Below are 18,072 nucleotides of genomic sequence, written 5' to 3' on the forward strand. Positions count from 1 at the left end.
AGTATCTCACGACGAATTCGCTACGGATTTTGATTAAGTTTTCACTGTTATTAGACAATTTATTCCCGAAGGTTTTTAATAGATGAATTGTAATGACTACCAAATATTTTATTATGTTATTTCAGCATAATTTTGTACCAGTAGCTTTTTAGACAGCTGGTCCTTGGCGCTTGGAAGCAAAAGGGTTTTGTGAGTGATACAGGGTGCCGATCCTGCCTAGTTTGAAGGATCACCATGGCTATTCAAAAATAAAATATGGCCAGAATGATGGGAACATTTGAGACGAGTACTACTATGTCCATTTGTCCAAGTGTTTTGACTAAATTGAATGAATTGATGAAGTTATTCCAATGATGAATTGAATTAATGAAGTGTTATATTTATGAAGACTTTGTAAAATTAATTCGTCTGTGCACGTATTGCTTCATATTATTATGTTAATGAAGTCTACTTAAAATGTAAATAATTAAATTGTGTCTCGCATATCTTTACAGTCGTATTCCTCATGGCTGAGGGTTGTGGTTATTACGTGGAATGAAACACACACAACAACTTGAGTGGTTTGCCATTGTCTTCTCCGTTTCACACACAAGTTAATAAGAATCAACCAGTGTGCAGGTTTCGTCACGATGTTTTCCTTCACCGGAAGCAAGTGGTGGACGATGAAAACTACTATACATAAGTCAGATTGGTATACAAATTCATGTGACACGAGTAGGATTCGAACCTGGGACCTTTCGATCCACAGGCGGGCGTCTTAACCATTACACCACCACCGCTACATCGCATATAACTTACTTATAAACATTGCCATCAGATCCACAGACTGGCTGCTCCATCGCATTGTCACAGTTGTTGGGACAGTCGATCTCGAGACGAGGCAATAGCGTGCAGTTGCCGAAGTGGGCAAGTTGGACTCCTTTGCTGTAAATATGCATAATAAAATACCCTCGATATATAGTCAAGTTTTGCTTGGACTCTGGTTATATTATTTTTCATTCACCATCAGTAAATTTGCATTCTACATTGCAAAAAATCCTTTTTTGTGCCAATGGCTACGTAGTTTGTAAGCTGATACACAATTGGGACGAGATAAATTTCTAATATGTTTCGCTAACCTCATATAAAAATAGGTATCTACAAAAAAAAAACTGGTTTTTCATTGTTGCTTGTAACCAAATAAAATAGAAATACTTGTTCTTTTATATTAGTTCTTTAGCACGCCAAAATTTTACCATACAGATTTCTTTTGAAAAAGAAATGTATTCACTTGATTAAAACATACACTTTTCATAAAAGAGGGACTAACTTATTATTAAATTGGTTATCTGAAGCCGGTCCTAACTTCTGTCTCCTCCTCTTAAAGTGCGAGACTTTGGCGTAACTGTCAGCTTAGTGCGGGTTTTCTCACATTGCGGTCTGGCTGTCGTTGCGTCACAAAGTCGCACTGTGATTGGTTCGCTGCGTCTCATCTTCGAGTCGATTCGAAAGTTTCGCACTACTCACCAGAGGGGTTGGTGTGGGTTTTGTTAGGTTAGGTTAAGTGCATTAGTACTGCCTTAATAATAGTATAATTATTGGTTTTGTCAACACTTACAGGCATGTTGCGACCTTCAAATGACAAGAGTTCTGGTACACATTAGCATCGGTGCCGCAGACTGGGTCCTGTTCGGCGGGGCACTTCACTTTCAGGCACTTGTTCATCTTCGCGCGGCACTTCTCCATGTCCACCTTCTTCACTATCTTCCTGTTGCTTACTCTGAAATTGTGTTGACACAGTTTTACGTGCTGTTATTTAATACAATGTTAGACAATTGGTAACTAAGTTGACTATTACATAAGCTACTATTTTTATATATTTTTTTTTTTAGTTCCAAATGTGGCCCACAAGTTTCGCATCTCTTGGCATAATCTTCTCCGTAAGAGATAAAGTCAATAAATAAACATATTAGGACAAATCACACAGATTGAGCTAGCCCCAAAATAAGTTCGAGACTTGTGTTATGGGATACTTGTGAACAGAGAGGCCCCGGGTTTGATCCCTGGTCATGTTCACTGGCAAGAATTTACCAGTGCGCCACCGAGGTCGTCAAATAAATATATTGTCTGTAATGTATTATTCCTCTTACCCGCAATTGAGCATCTTCATCTCACACTCGTTCCTGTATATATTCTCATCAGATCCGCACACCAGTTTCTCCTTTTGTCCAGAACAGTCTGTGGGGCAGTACTCTCCACCTGACGTCCTCTCTTGCGACACGCAGAAAGCCATAGGCACTTCGAATACGTGTTTACTGGAATTGATGATTTAAAATTATAATTAATGTAGTACATTTGTCTACTGTAATCTTAAGACCCACATTTGTTCATTGACAGTCTTCGTCTTTGTAGAAAAGGCTGCAATGATGTTTTTTGCGCCGCTTCTTCTTCACCTGCGCTTTGGAAGGCGGCAGACTTAGTTATAAGCTAATTTTTGGTGTGAATAAGTGATGTATGTCATCCCAAGTTAAATATATAATTTTGTATTTGAAGAAACGAAAGCTATTAAGTAAATTAAATGTACTAAAAACCAACCAACCCTTCTGAACGATATTGTGTATTTTTGGTCTACTTTCTCGATCGGTCTACTCATCCAATATGAACTATTATATACTTTTAACTTCTTATATTAGGAAAGTAGTTTGATTAATCCGAATAGCGGGTAAAAGATAAATACGAATAATTATATAATTCGTGATCATCTGACGAGTCTCACCCGCAATTGGTAGCCTTCATTCTGCAAGCGTTGGCATAAAGTTTTCCGTCAGAGCCGCATGTAGGACGTGCGACCCTCCAGCAAGACTCGCGGCAGTGGCGTGTCGTCTGACAATGCTTTTTACTCGTTCGGACTACTCCTTGGCTGTAATGATAAGGTTGCATTGGAATTATAGCGCAGTTCCATGAAATTTGTACAGTTGTTCGACAAAAGGCGAAACAGCCGCGTTGGCAATGCAGTCAAAGTTGTCACAGTATATGAAAGACATTTTGCTGAATATTGTATTCCAAAAATGAACGTGTCATTTCTTGGATGTTTAAACTATTAAGCATAGGACTATCAGCCACCAGAGTAACTAGGGCAGCATATCTCACCAGCAAGTCAAGCAGCAGTCAAGCAACAAGACGGAGCTTTCAGTGGATCTTCGAACTAAATAAATAAAGTAAAGAATCACCAGCCTTCAGAGTTACCAAGATAACATAACTCACTCGCAGGTCAAGCTATAAAGGCCTCTATAAGACGCAGCTTTCAATGAAAATAAGAGACTAAAGTAAACTAATTACTGTTCTATACCCATCACCAGGACAGCATAACTCACCCGCAAGTCATCAGCTTCATGTGGCACGTACTCTTGTACACATTGCCGTCAGAACCACAGATGGGTCCGTCCAAGGGAGCTTGGGAACAGTCTACTGGACAGTTTTCTCTATGAGCGCTCATATTGTTACAAGCACCCAAGTGAGACAGGCCGATGCCCACTCTGAAATGAAAAAAAAAAACATATTTTTTCAATATTTTGAATAATATTTTACTAAACTACCTCTAGAACTCACTTCTAATATAAATTCAAGGCCTAGTAATGCTGTATCTCTATTTAAAACCAATGTCACTGCATGTAGATCTAAATTTAAATTTTCACATTGAAACTTTTAAACAGCTAAATCTTAAAAATTCTGAAGATCATTGGGGTATGTCTGTCAGTTTGATTCAAAATATAATCAATGTCATAGCTTAGACTTAGCTTTTATATTTAATCAATGTGTTGACCAAGGTACTTTCCCAGATTTAATGAAATATAGCAAATTAATTCCATTATTCAAAAAAGGTGAAAAATCTGAGCCTGGCAATTATAGACCAATTTCCATATTACCCGTATTAAGCAAGGTATTTTAAAAGAGAATGCTCAATCAAATGCTACATCATTTTTAAGATCTATAGATCTATAATCTTTTCACGGCCATCAATATGGCTTCACTGCCGGAAAAAGTACCACTGACGCGGGAGTGGCTCTTGTCAGTCATATTTACAACGCGTGGGAGAACTCATAGGATGCCATCGAAGTATTTTGTGATCTTTCTAAAGCATTTGATTGTGTAGATCATGAAACACTTTTGCGAAAGCTTAGTCGGTACGGTTTTGATTCTAAATCAATTGAGCTAATAGCTTCTTACTTAAAAGATAGGTTACAAACTGTTGATATTAATAACGTTAAAACAAATGGTTGTAATGTAAAAATTGGCGTAACACAAGGCTCAATTCTAGGACCCTTTCTGTTCTTAGTTTATGTCAATGATCTGCCATGTAGAAAAGCGGGCTGACATCGTGCTGTTTGCTGATGATACGTCATTAATTTTTAAAGTAAACCGCCATAGCGAAGATGTTGATCATGTAAATCGTATTTTGTCTACCATTTCGAATTGGTTTTCTGCTAATAAATTATTGCTGAATGCAAATAAAACACAATGCATTAAATTTACACTTCCCAATGTTAGGTAGGCTCACGTCGACGTGACTCTGAATGGAGAAAGCTTAGATTTTATACTAAACACCAAATTCTTAGGAATTACCTTGATTCCAAATTGCAATGGGACGCTCCTATTAATGGCCTATCTAAAAAGCTTAGTTCCGCGGCATTCGCAGTTTGGAGAATCAGACAACTGACGGACGTGGCGACTGCTAGATTAGTTTACTTTAGTTATATTCATAGCTTAATGTCCTATGGGATACTACTTTGGGGGAGTGCTAGCACCATTAACATTATTTTCATTTTACAAAAAAGAGCAATCCCTGCTATATATGATTAGAGGTGAAGGGATTCCCTTAGAGATTTTTTTAAAGATATTAATATTTTAACTTTACCCTCTCAATACATATTTGACAACATTATGCATGTCCGGAATAATTTAAACTTATTTAAAAAAGTTGGTGATTACACTGATAGAGCCTTACGTAATAAAGATAAATTGTCTGTCCCCGGGCATCGGTTGGCTAAAGTTAGAACGTCTTTTGTTGGGAACTGTATCCGTTTTTATAACAAATTGTCTAAATGGATTCTTGATTTGCCGGACAAAAAATTTAGAAATTATATAAAAGAAGTACTTTGTAAAAAGGCACAATACAAGTCTGATGATTATGTGAACGACAATAATGTTTGGCCCAAGCATGGTGCAGTATCCTAATAACTATGTAATTGATTTATTACGTACGTTTTGTACATTTAGCTTTTTATTTATATATATATAAGCAGAAGAAGAAGAGGTGAAGAAGAAGCGGCGCAACAAACTTCACCGCAGCCTTTTCTCCAAGGACGTCAATTAACAAATATAGGTCTTATACATATATTAAAAATTAGGAGGACGAATTTACATCATTCGCTCGGACTGCTCGCTGCTCGCTCTCGTCTTGACAATGTAAAGTATATCAAAAGAGATCGTTTTAAAGCACAATTTCAATTAACGTAATCTTGCCCCGTGTGAATGGTGTGATATCCATGACGTAAACATTCGAAAAAATGATTGATTGATTGATTTTATATATCATTGGTGTGATTTTATATATCAGTGGCCCGTTCTGGCTTTACTCGGTTCATCGTTCATCAGAAATTTAACCTAACCTTTCTATTGATGAAAATGGTATAAAACATTCGTCCAGAAGTTTTAGAGTTTATTTATTATTTATTATCATTCTTACAAACGCGACAGGGAGTTTAATTTTTATAACATCCAAGGATATCAAATTTTGATACATTTGTCGTATATGCTATTATTATAAAGAGGTAAGCGTTTGTGAGTTTGTATGTTTGAGGCGGGTAATCTAGGAAACTACCGATTTCAAAAATAATTTCACCATTAGATAGGTACATTATCCAAGATTTCTATAGGATATATTTTATCTCAAAACTCCCACGGAAGCGAAGCCCCGGGTGTTGGACATATAGCAATAACAATAGCAACATTTTAATATTGTCTATGACGTTTGTCTTTGCTTGTGCTTCCCGCGTGCTCTTTCTCTCTCTCTCCCCCTCTTTTTCTGGACGAATACACGCATTTTATCTGCTTCGGATTTTGTATTTATTACATCAGCCTTATATCCATTAACACTAACACATCTAGTATAATATAAAATCAATCCTCACCTGCAAATCTCAACTTGTAGCATGCACCTGTTCAGATATGTCCGTCCATTGGTTCCGCAGACCGGGTCACGTTCAGAGGTACAACGGTGCTCGCACTTGGAGCCCTGGGCTCGCGAGCAGGAACCCTGATCTGGAGCTAGTCTTACACCTGGAATTATGAAGAAAGAAGTCAATCAAAGTTACTGGTATCAAACGCAAAACCTCCTAAAGACTACTTGGGTACATCAAAACAAGCAACTTTTATTCTACGACTTTTCGTGATTCCAAAGTTTTTTTTTTTTTCATATAAAAAAAATACAATCTAATTTGCGATTCTACACATCTTAACTCTAGGTAATAATAGCCAAGCAACGGTAGCGGAATCGAACATAGATGTAACGTTTTATAGAAACGACATTAAGTTAAACTAAAAAAAGGAAAATTGATGTATTTATTACGTTTAGACAAAAGTCGTAGAACAAAAGACGTTACTCTCTATGCACCTTATGCGCCTTTGGAAGGTTATGCGTTAGATACCAGTAACCCTGTAGATCTACTATAAGATAGAGCTATCTTATAGTTGATCAGAGATCTTTGCGAGTCTACATAGAACTAAGTTAATGAGAAAAAGAGAAGTGATAAATTGATTAAAATCGTGTTTTGAAAGGCACGTTAAGATTTTAACCTCAACGACCTCGGTGGCGCAGTGGTAAAGTGCTTGCATCTGAACCGAGAGGTCCCGGGTTCTATCGCCGGCGGTCGGGTCACGATGGAAAATGGTGTTTTTATGATTGGCCCGGGTCTTGGATGTTTGTCTATATATGTATTTGTTATAAAATATAGTATCGTTGAGTCAGTAACCCATAACACAAGTCTCGGACTTTGGGGGTAAGTCAATCTGTGTGATTTGTTCACAGATATTTATTTATATTTATGAAATGTAACAACAACGAACCTTTTCCACAGGTCTTCTTCCTCATTTCACACAGCGACGGGTAGATGTATCCATCGGTAGCACACACTGGCTCCCCTTGCAGGTTTGGGCCGCAGATTCTTGGACACGACGCGTCGCGCGCACCCTCACACCAGGACACAGCTGTGGAAGAAGCATTTAGCATATTGAATATACATATTTCTATTATATCATAAGGAGTAAATTAATTGGAATTAGTGTTCGATCAATTATTCGGCTTCGGTTTCGACGTTAAATTTATTTCAGAAATATAATATATAAATTATAATATATAAATTTTAAAATAAAATATAATGATAATCAAAAATTTCCGTTACGATTCAATAGTTTCGGTTGGACACTAATTTGAATACATCCAATAATTCCAAAATCTTGTACCTACTTATGAAATTAAAAGCAACTTTTTGATATGCATATGATTTCGTTGAAATTTGTTTCTTAAACTAAAACTTTATAGCCATAATTAATAACTACATATTATATGAACTGGTCTTAGCACGAACTTTTAGCTGCTAAAAAGTCGTTGAAAAATCAAAGCAAAAACTACGGAACCCTAAAAAAGGTTCTTGCTAAAGTGTAGCAAATGCTAAAGTTCAATAAATACTATCTATAATAGGCAAATATTAAACAAGCTACAGCCAAAGCAAAACTCAGTCCGAAGCAATACGACAAAGTACATTTCCTTAAGTAATTGTACATATTAAATACAACTCTGTAACTTTATCAAACAAAACCTCAAGTACAATCAGCTGCACCCCAAGTTCCTCACTAGGACCTTATTGCTAAGATAATAGAGGCGAACTTAAGCGTGTTTATTGTCAATTGTAAATTGTAACTAGAGAATAGTGAATCTTTTGCTAATGGATTTTACTAGTCACTGTCGCGGCCGCAGGCACTTGTTCAAATGGGATTGGGGCCACGAAATAAGCGGAAGTCATAATATTTATTTTATACTAGCGGCCCGTAAAAGTGTAGTAAAAGCATAACAAATTATTCACCTTAACCTTCCTCACACCCCCTATTCATGAAAACTGAACAAAAATCCGTCCAATAGTTTTTAAGTTTATCATATTCATACAACCATAATGAGACAGGGGTAGTTCTATAGTTAGTTTGTTCTGTTTGTATGACAACATTACCTATAATGCAAGTGTAAAGGTAAACCGTAGAGTGTGCCTGCTACTTTTCCCGCACACATTGTAAAAGTCAATCAAGGAATAAAACTGTAAACTCGTGATCATTCACATAGGCGAAACGCTAGCATGATATGCGCGCCAATGGTCTGACAATTGCGCGCCAATGCCGACGACCGTGCGAAGTTGAGACGAAAAAGTAAGAAAGTGAACCCTAGGCTCCGACAATCGATGGCTGAGACAGAAGCCGGGACAACGCTCACATGGGAGAGAGACAATTTAACTTCAATTATCGCATCTCTTGGTTTTGTATACACGTAAGGGAATACGTGATGCTTCATAAGCGTCTATGGCAAAAATCTAAATTGCAAACTACTACACATATGTCGTCTGAACATACGTTTTGGACCAGGATGGATGGATTATTAATTCGAACATTATTATTGCCAATTTTATTAGCTCGCTAACGTAAATGTAACGGTGTGATTTTCGATCTCGACTGCGGATCACTATTAGCTTTACACGGTTGAATGTCAACGTCACTGCCACTTGACAGGTGTCAAGGGCGGTGTTGATATCCTATGAAATTTGCATCTGTTTAAGGAAATTTAATGGTATTATTATTAGTTAAGTCAGAATCCATCTATTTCGTGGCCCAACAGAGCGGCGCGTGCCTACTCCGATCCTTATCTGCGCATTCGCAAGATTTACCACGCGACTGCTATCCGGGAATTTCAGTTTTATCTGCCTTCGCTTCAATGTTTTACCGTAACAATGACCAGTCGGGAAATTTAATAAATAGCCCCTTTTGTTTCAAGTGCAGCTGCGTCCGAAATATAAGGTATAATATATATATCTTTTGATGTTTTCTTTCGGAATGAAAGTGTGTTATGGTATAAGGAGTATATCTACCCATGTAGCAAATTTCGTCGAAAAACATAAAAAGACGGATTAATTACCTACCTATGTTTAGAAATAATAATAAAAAAAACTAAAAAAGGTGAATCGAGGTGTAAGTACATAGTAAACCATTTTATTGATAATAAAAATGCGGTGACAGACGAGAGTTACTGATGAAAATAAATCTACGACACATAATTAAAAAAAAATAGAGAAGTATTTATACAAAATTTCTGTAAATAAATAAATATATAAGGACAAATCACACAGATTGTGCTAGCCCCAAAGTAAGTTTAAGACTTGTGTTATGGGATACTAACTCAACGATATTATATTTTATAACATATACATATATAGATAAACATCCAAGACCCGGGCCAAACAGAAAAAGATCATTTTCCATCATGATCCAACCGGGGATCGAACTCGGGATCTCTCGGTTCAGAGGCAAGAACTTTACCACTTCGCCACCGAGGTCGTCAATCGTCTGTCTTTCTGTTCATCTGTCCTAAATTTTTGCGATTTATAAAAAATAAAACTATTTAAGAACTAGTTGTTCGCCGCAAACTTAGACCTCGTGAACACAATAAATTTTTGATGAGTTTTTTTAAAAATCTAGGGCGGAACCATACACGCCACCACGTGGCTATTTATAGTTGACTAGCTTTTACCCGCGGCTTCGCCCGCGTGATTTCCCACGGTAGCATTTATTTTTCCAGGTATGAAAGGTACCCTATGTCCTTCTCCGTACTTCAAACTACATGTATGTAAAATTTCAAGAAGATTAGAATATTGAGTAGATAAAGCGTGAAGAGGTAACAAACAAAGAAACAAACAATCAAGTTAGGAATAGGATGCAACTAATCGTGACTCTTCTGCAATGCACTTGCATACTATGCATCTTACAATCGGGATGTGACCTGAATACCAAGTCTTCAAGGGCATTAGGGTGTCAATCTTACGCAAGTCCATATGACGAGTTAATAGACGGTGACCATAAGGTCACACTATATAGCGATACATTGTTTAGAATAACGATACTGATAACAATATCTCGGGTTCTAAGCAACGTATCGCTATGAAACCTGTACCAGATTTTAAGTTAGACTATCCCCTATACATCTGTGTATACCGTATCGAATTCCATCCAGTTGTTTTTGCGTGATGCGCGAACAAACATACAGAGAGACAGACAAATATTTTAAAAATAATTGTTTTGGTTTCTATCAGTCCAGTAAAGACCCACCTTAATTATCTTTCTTTAATCTTTATAAACAGACATAAGCCCATTTACAAGTTTTATTATATGTATAGATATGATTGAAAAAAAAGTTGAAGGTGGAAGAAAGGAAGGAAAGCTAAAAAGGGCATTAATATATCTATATCTATACTATAGTTCGTATGTTTGAGGCGGGTAATATCAGAAACTGTCGAACCGATTTCAAAAATTCTTTCACCATAAGAAAGGTACATTCTCCAAGATTGCTATAGATAGGCTATATTTTGTCTCAAAATTACCACGGGAGCGAAGCCCGGGGCAACATCTAGTCTATACTATTATTATAAAGAGGTAAGAGTTTGTGAGTTCGTATGTTTGAGGCGGGTAATCTCCGAAATTACCGAACCGATTTCAATAATTATTTCACCATTATAAAGGTACATTCTCCAAGATTGCTATAGATAGGCTATATTTTATCTCAAAATTCCCACGGGAGCGAAGCCCCGGGCAACATCTAGTCTATACTATGGTCGTATGGAAATTTAAAAGCATGGCAGTAAATCTATTGGAAAATATCCCACAAGAACATGGCTCTTAAATGTATTAATGACTAGCTGCGCCTCGGGACTTCGTTACCGTGGGAATTTCGGAACAAAAAGTACCCTATGCGTTATTCCAGGGTATATGTAACTAAATTTCATAATAATCCGTCCAGTAGTTTTCGCGTGGAAGAGTAACAAACATACACACGTACATCCTCACAAACTTTCGCATTTATGATATTAGTTGGATAGATAAATAACGGTTTTTACCAAAGTAGATAAACAAAATTCTCCCTCGCTAGTGTTTCCATAGAGTTAATTAGCATATGCATAGAGCACACGTGTCCAAACAAGATTGGTATGAATTGGAATGTGTCAAGGATAATAACTAATTCTGTAATGGTTATTCTATGATAATGTTTTTCGGTTGCACCAGAAAGCTAGTGTGACCTTATTTTTGTTTCATAAAACAACTAGAGCCTCGTTTGAGTAAAACCGTAATAAAAATACAGCCTATGTTACTCCTGAAGGTTTCGTCCGTCTCTGTGCCAAGTTTTATTACAATCGGTCTAGTGGTTTTTGAGTTTATTTATTAAAAAAAAAATACAAATCTTCTTATTCTTTATAATATTACTATGGATATGGATTTAAAATTACATTTTGAGTATTACGACCTCGGTGGCGCAGTGGTAAATTTCTTGCCACTGAACCGAGAGGTCCCGGATTCGATCCCCGGTCGGGTCATGATGAAAAATGATCTTTTTCTGATTGGCCCGCGTCTTCGATGTTTATCTATATATGTATTTGTTATAAAATATAGTATCGTTGAGTTAGTATCACATAACACAAGTCTCGAACTATATGTACTTTGGGGCTAGCTCAATCTGTGTGATTTGTTCTAATATATTTATTTTATTTATATTGTTGTAAGTCGTAATTTTATTGTAAACTTGTGGAGTTGAATTAATGAAATTTGATTTAAATAGGCTGGATCTCAATCTGTGTGATTTGTTCCAATATATTTATTTATTTATTACAATCTACACAAATATTTTAAATTGAAGTATTCGTAAGCTAGAGACATAAGTTTTTTTCTACGGAAAAAGAAACTAAACAGATTTTTTTACATTTGAATTTTTTGCTTGCTGCATATTTTTTAAGACAAGTAGGTAATAAATATATATATATATATATATATATATATATATATATATATATATATATATATATATATTTATTATTTATTGTCACAAAAAGGTTTTATTTCTTGTTTTTAATTTATTAGCTAGATTCGCAAACTGGATCTTACAATACCAACTCAACACACATAACAAAATGAAATATGACAGTTCACAGATAACAAAAACAATTTAATTTTACGAATTAGGTACATAGCAGAAGCGAAGTTGGAAACTAACATTATTCCTCACTGACATTGGATATTTTTATTCACAGGAGCAAAGTCACGGGACGCACTTAGTTAAATAGCAACAAGAATCGATATATTATATTATATCGTGTACAAAGAAACTTGTTCATAATTTATCACCTAGTGATGGAGTAATATTAACGGAGTGGCTGAAGTAAGCTAAAGAACTATATACGTAAGAGTAGCTCTGCATGTGTTTCATTCCACGTGTTGGCCACGATCAGCAGTAAATACGATTTATGATGGAATCTACGTCAATCGTGAAATGAGAAACACCTCTTTTCGAAAATCGGCTAATAAAAACAACGTAAAACAATTTCTTCCAGTCATACTGGTACCAGGCTATCATGACCATAAAGGCATTATGGTTATGACGAGCAATCACACAAATTGGATGCAGTTTTCACTGAGGTATAAAGCGTGGAGTACACCTTCTGTATTGTTAAATATTTCCAACTATATCTTTTCTGTGTCACTTTTTTACCAACTTAATTTTAAAACTAGCAATTTTCAAATAACTGAACTTTCAAGCTTAACTTAAACATTTTTCAAAAATAAGAAAAATATCTCTAGTTATTATTTCCAGGAATGATGCTCAGAACATGTAGTAGATTTTCAAAGATATAATCATTATATTATTATTACCCTAAAAAAGCAATTCTTTATGTTATGTAATAACCGTCTTTGTAAATTATTGCAAAAGACTAAGAAAATTATATAGACGACGGACGAATATAGCCCAGTATGTGATGTAAGCGCTCTGTCTCATTTCTTCTTATGTATGTCTTATTCGCATATATATATATATATATATATATATATATATATATCTTATATGAGCGAAATGGAAGATACGGCAGGGTCTGCAGTTGTCTACGATTTTTAACCCCCGACGCAAAAAGACGGATGTTATAAGTTTGACCACTGTCTGTCTGGGTACGTGGCTCCGTAGCTCATCAACGAGTGAACCGATTTGTATGCGGATTTTTTATTTGATAGCTAACTTTTATGCGGTGGCTCTTAGATATGTTTGATCAAAATCGGTTGAGCCGTACAAAAGTTGTAGCGAAATGAATATTGAATGCCGGAGTGTCTTTTCAATTTGTCTAACAAATAAACTTGTTATATAATTGCTTATTAAGATTACTAGCATCCAGTGTGAACACATCTTTACAATTAAGTATACATACTCGTAAAAATCCTAACTGGTTGGAATTACGATGCAGTACTAATAACCAGCATTATGCAGTCTGTAACTAAACAAAAGTGCATAAAAAAACGCATGATTTTTTTTTGATTCGTTAATTTTAAGTTTTCGTGTTATTCAGTTAATAAATTTGTTTTATTGGCAATCACTTCATTTATTTTATTTCTATGTTATAATATAATTATACTCGTAACTGGTCTATTTATATAATCATACTTTATACTACTATAAATATTATAAAGAGGAAAAGTTTGTATTTTCGTTTGTGGCGAATAAAATACTGGACCAATTTCGATGTAAATTGTTATAGAGCTAAAATGTTTTTTTACGTTCTCTGTTTTGTATGTATGTAAGTATGGGCATAATTCAAAACATTATTTAATGAAATATCATTTTACATTATTTAATATAATATAATATTATATATGCGGTTATCATAGTTACACATTCCGTGAAGCCTGGGCTCAGGGTAAATAAAAAAAATAAATTTACATATATAAAATCTCATATATATACGGTACTTAACTATACTTATTTCCACACGAACCCAGTCACGGACTTCAAAAAATTATATTATAACAAAAGGCACAGCTTACTGATCGACGACCTCGGTGGCGCAGTGGTAAAGTGCTTGCCTCTGAACCGAGAGGTCCCGGGTTCGCTCCCCGGTCGGGTCATGATGGAAAATTATCTTTTTCTGATTGGCCCGGGTCTTGGATGTTTATCTATATATGTATTTGTTATAAAATATAGTATCGTTGAGTTGGTATCCCATAACACAAGTCTCGAACTTACTTTGGGGCTAGCTCAATCTGTGTGATTTGTCCTTATATATTTATTTATTTGTATTTATTTACTGATAATAAATTTATTCAAATTGCACCAGTCAACTCCGTCCTCCGTGGCCTACAGATCATCACGCCGAACAGCTAACTGAGGGTCCCGCGGGTTCAATCCCCAATCAAGTCAGGATGGAAAATGATCTTTTTCAGATTGATCTCGGTTTTGTATATTTATCTTTATCTTGTATATATTTCAAATAAATTTTACCAGTCTTAGAATACGCGATAAAAGAATAACTTAAATTTTACTTCGATTCTTTTAAAAAACGCGTACGAAGTCGCGGGCAAAAGTCCTATATATATTTGTATTTGTTATAAAATATAGTACCGTTGAGTTAGTAACCCATAACACAAGTCTCGATCCACACATATTTATTTATTTAACTTTGACGTTAATTTTAAACTGCACGCTGCACTGCGCGGGTGAAAGTTAACGTCAGAGTTGACGGATCAACCCAAGCTAATGTCTTAAACTTAAGTCGTGGGATAAATGCAGATTGCTATACGGCATGCATTGAAAAACACTACATAAAGGAGAAAGCGCATTTTCATTCTCGAAAGCGAAACTCAGCAATTGAACGCAAACTATATATATATAAAACTCTTGCGTTACTGAGTGACTGAGTGACAGACAACGCACAGCCGAAACTACTGGACGTAGAAAGCTGAAATTATAGTGTGTTAGGTTCCTAGGACAGTGTACGGATTTTTACTCACATAAGTACTAAGTTGTGGGAAAGACATAGTGTTAAATAAAATACATCATTATATGAACTTAAATACTTCACTGGTTATTAATTTATTTATTATTACCAGCTGCGCCTCAGGTCTTCACTCCCGCGGGAATTATGGGATAAAAAGTACCCTATGTGTTATTCCAGGTTATATTCTACCCGTGTACCAAATTTAATAATCCATCCAGTAGAGGCCAACTCAATCTGTCATCGTCATCATTATATCGAGTGTGTTATTACTAACACTGGAGTCAGATTTTATTCAAGTCTCCTAAAGGCATCTGACAAGACTTTTGCGACTACTTACCGCCATCTAGTGGCAGGTAGTCGCATACACACTAGTGAACTAAACAATATGCAGGTTTCCCTACGACGTTTTCCTTCAACGGAAGCAAGTGCTGGTTATGGATACTACTATATATGAGTCAGATTGGTACACAAACTTATATGGCACGAGTAAGATACGAACCAGAGACCTTTAGATCCACAGGTGGTGGTCTTAACCATTACACCACAACCAATTCAAAAAAATCTAATCTGTGAGTTGTCCATACATATTTATTTATGCGTATTTTTATCTGACTTTGTGCGGCCCTTAATATCTTATCACATTCAAGTAGAAAGTGTGAGAAATACCAGTTTTTATCAAATCCCGTTCGTTCGAAGCAAAAACTTCGACTTTGTAATTATCACCTCGGCGGCCTGAATCTGTCAATTAAAACCGGTCAAGAGCGAGCCGCTTCTTGAATTCCGATCGGTAATTTTATTGTTTATCCTAAATTATTTCGAGATCGAGTTGTGTGTCGGATCGTCGTGATTTTTTTTTGCCAATTATTGATAATATATTTTTCGTAGCAATAATATTTTTGACGACCTCGGTGGAGGCTTGCCTCTGAACCATTTTACATACAATGGTCCATACAATACATTTTACATACAATACAGACATAGGTCCCGGGTTCGATCCCAGGTCGGGTCACGATGGAAAATGATCTATTTCTGATTGACCCGGGTCTTGGTTATCTATTTAAATGTATTTGTTATAAAATATAGTACAGTTCAGTTAGTATCCCGTAAGACAAGTCTCGAATTTACTTTTGGGCTAGCTCAATCTGTGTCCTAATATATTTATTATTATTATTTTATTTCTATAAGTATATATGCAAAAATATATTACGGATCTGTTTTGTAAGGGACTTTTTAAGGCATGAGAGCATGAAGCCGAAGAGCATATAGGGGAAGCAAGTGAGATTTGTCAGGATCACGGAAATCACAAGTCTCTGCTTAACCCCATGGGATACAGACGAGGTAATATGTATGTATTGTATATGTATTTATGTAAAATATTAATATATGATCGAAAAATAACGCGAGAACGACATCATTGATGAAAATACGGATCAATGTAGTTTTAGTCGATTAACAAGCTTTTAAGAACGTAGTTCTTGTCGATGGAGCTGCCTCCATTTTACATCTATCTTCTGTCATCGGTTTTACCTCTCTGGTTTCAGTCTAAGATGTAAATAAAATAAATTAATCGAGTGCGATAAAACGATAATTGTTTGTTTGTCAATGTACCCAAAATTGGTGGAATAAAAAAGAACGAGAAATGGAATCGGATATAAGCAGAGGTATCAATTTTAAAACAGCTGCCTGATTTCTCGAAAGCATTGCACTTGTTTATCATTTATGTTTTCCTGGTACACGTTTAAACAAATCTATCTTGGAAATATGTGGCACAAACGGTACTTTAAAAAAGGAGCTCTTTAAGGGTGTTATGAGTTTACGTCTGTATGTCTTTCTGAGGAATTAAGTTCCAAAAGCTTTAGTAATGAATGTTTGTATTGTTTTTTTTTCACTTAATGTAGAATGTTCATAATGTAATTAAAAGTAGTTTTTATTTTATTACTTGCTATTCTATTCGTTAATTAAATTTCATTATCGCCCAGTAGAATTTGGCGTGATTAATTGATATAGTGATTTTTTTATCATGTTTTTTATTTCTAAAACTAGGTATAGTTTTGTAACACAGGTATAAATATTTCGAGATAAGAGAAAACCATAATTTAATGTGCTACAATTCTTACATGTTGTATTTAGAACATCTGACAAAAAGACGCAGAAATATAAATACTTCAAAAGGCAATTATGTACACTTCCATTAATATAAACCCATCACGTTTTAAAAACAACATCGAAACGGGTCCCAGGTGGCTTACTTGCGGACATCCATCTCGTATAAAGAAAACGCTCACAATCTACTTCCATTTTATCCTTTGTTCACGCGAGTTGTTTCAAATATCAGAGACGTATTCAATTTAGTAGACAAGGGTCTCTTGTTTGTATTAAATTTAATAGGAGTGAGCAAACAAAACTGATCTGTGTTTGTTTAAGAATACTACTATATACGTATTTACTAACTCTGTTATTCATTAAAATGTTGAAACACACCCTAAGTAAAAATATGTACAATCTCTTCCCGTCAATTTCAAACATTCTAAAGTGTGAAAGCGACAAAACATATTTTAGTTTAGAGTTTCACCTTTTTAAATTATTAACACGGTAAATCTATTTCTCATGTCCATTACATATTATTTCAGCTTTGGAATGCACGTAAAGCCGTCACGCATTGGGTCCACGAGAGCGATGGGTTGGGTCATACATGGCCATACTCCTTATCCTTTCATATGGTCCCTGTGTATATCTGCATTGGGCCCATGAGGGCGATTGGTTTGCGTCTTACATGGCCCATACTCTTTATTCATTCATATGGAAGTGCCCCAGCAATGGGGAATACAGATTTATTTCTCAAACTGTAGTATTACAATTAGAGTTTCATAATACAATATATCGTCACATTTTTCAGCAACACTGCTACTTATGCATAAATATACTACCCCATATGAAGCTATTTGTAATACTGGCGCCCGTACTACTAAAAAAT

The 18,072-nt window shown here is 35.6% G+C and overlaps 1 protein-coding gene across 1 annotated transcript in view; it reads right to left on the minus strand.

Annotated features, from left to right (window-relative positions):
• LOC128679845 (uncharacterized protein) overlaps positions 1–18,072 on the minus strand; it is a 58,943-nt gene that overhangs the window by 3,308 nt on the left and 37,563 nt on the right. Inside the window, exons 3-9 of the mRNA XM_053762310.1 lie at positions 7,105–7,245; positions 6,171–6,318; positions 3,354–3,515; positions 2,756–2,899; positions 2,130–2,294; positions 1,598–1,759; positions 799–924 (exon numbers count right to left, since the gene is read on the minus strand). Coding sequence (XP_053618285.1) covers positions 799–924; positions 1,598–1,759; positions 2,130–2,294; positions 2,756–2,899; positions 3,354–3,515; positions 6,171–6,318; positions 7,105–7,245 — 1,048 coding nt within the window. The remainder of the gene's footprint in view (positions 1–798; positions 925–1,597; positions 1,760–2,129; positions 2,295–2,755; positions 2,900–3,353; positions 3,516–6,170; positions 6,319–7,104; positions 7,246–18,072) is intronic.

This window comes from Plodia interpunctella, chromosome 22, assembly GCF_027563975.2.
Source record: "Plodia interpunctella isolate USDA-ARS_2022_Savannah chromosome 22, ilPloInte3.2, whole genome shotgun sequence".
In the NCBI taxonomy this organism is placed as follows: Eukaryota; Metazoa; Arthropoda; class Insecta; order Lepidoptera; family Pyralidae; genus Plodia; species Plodia interpunctella.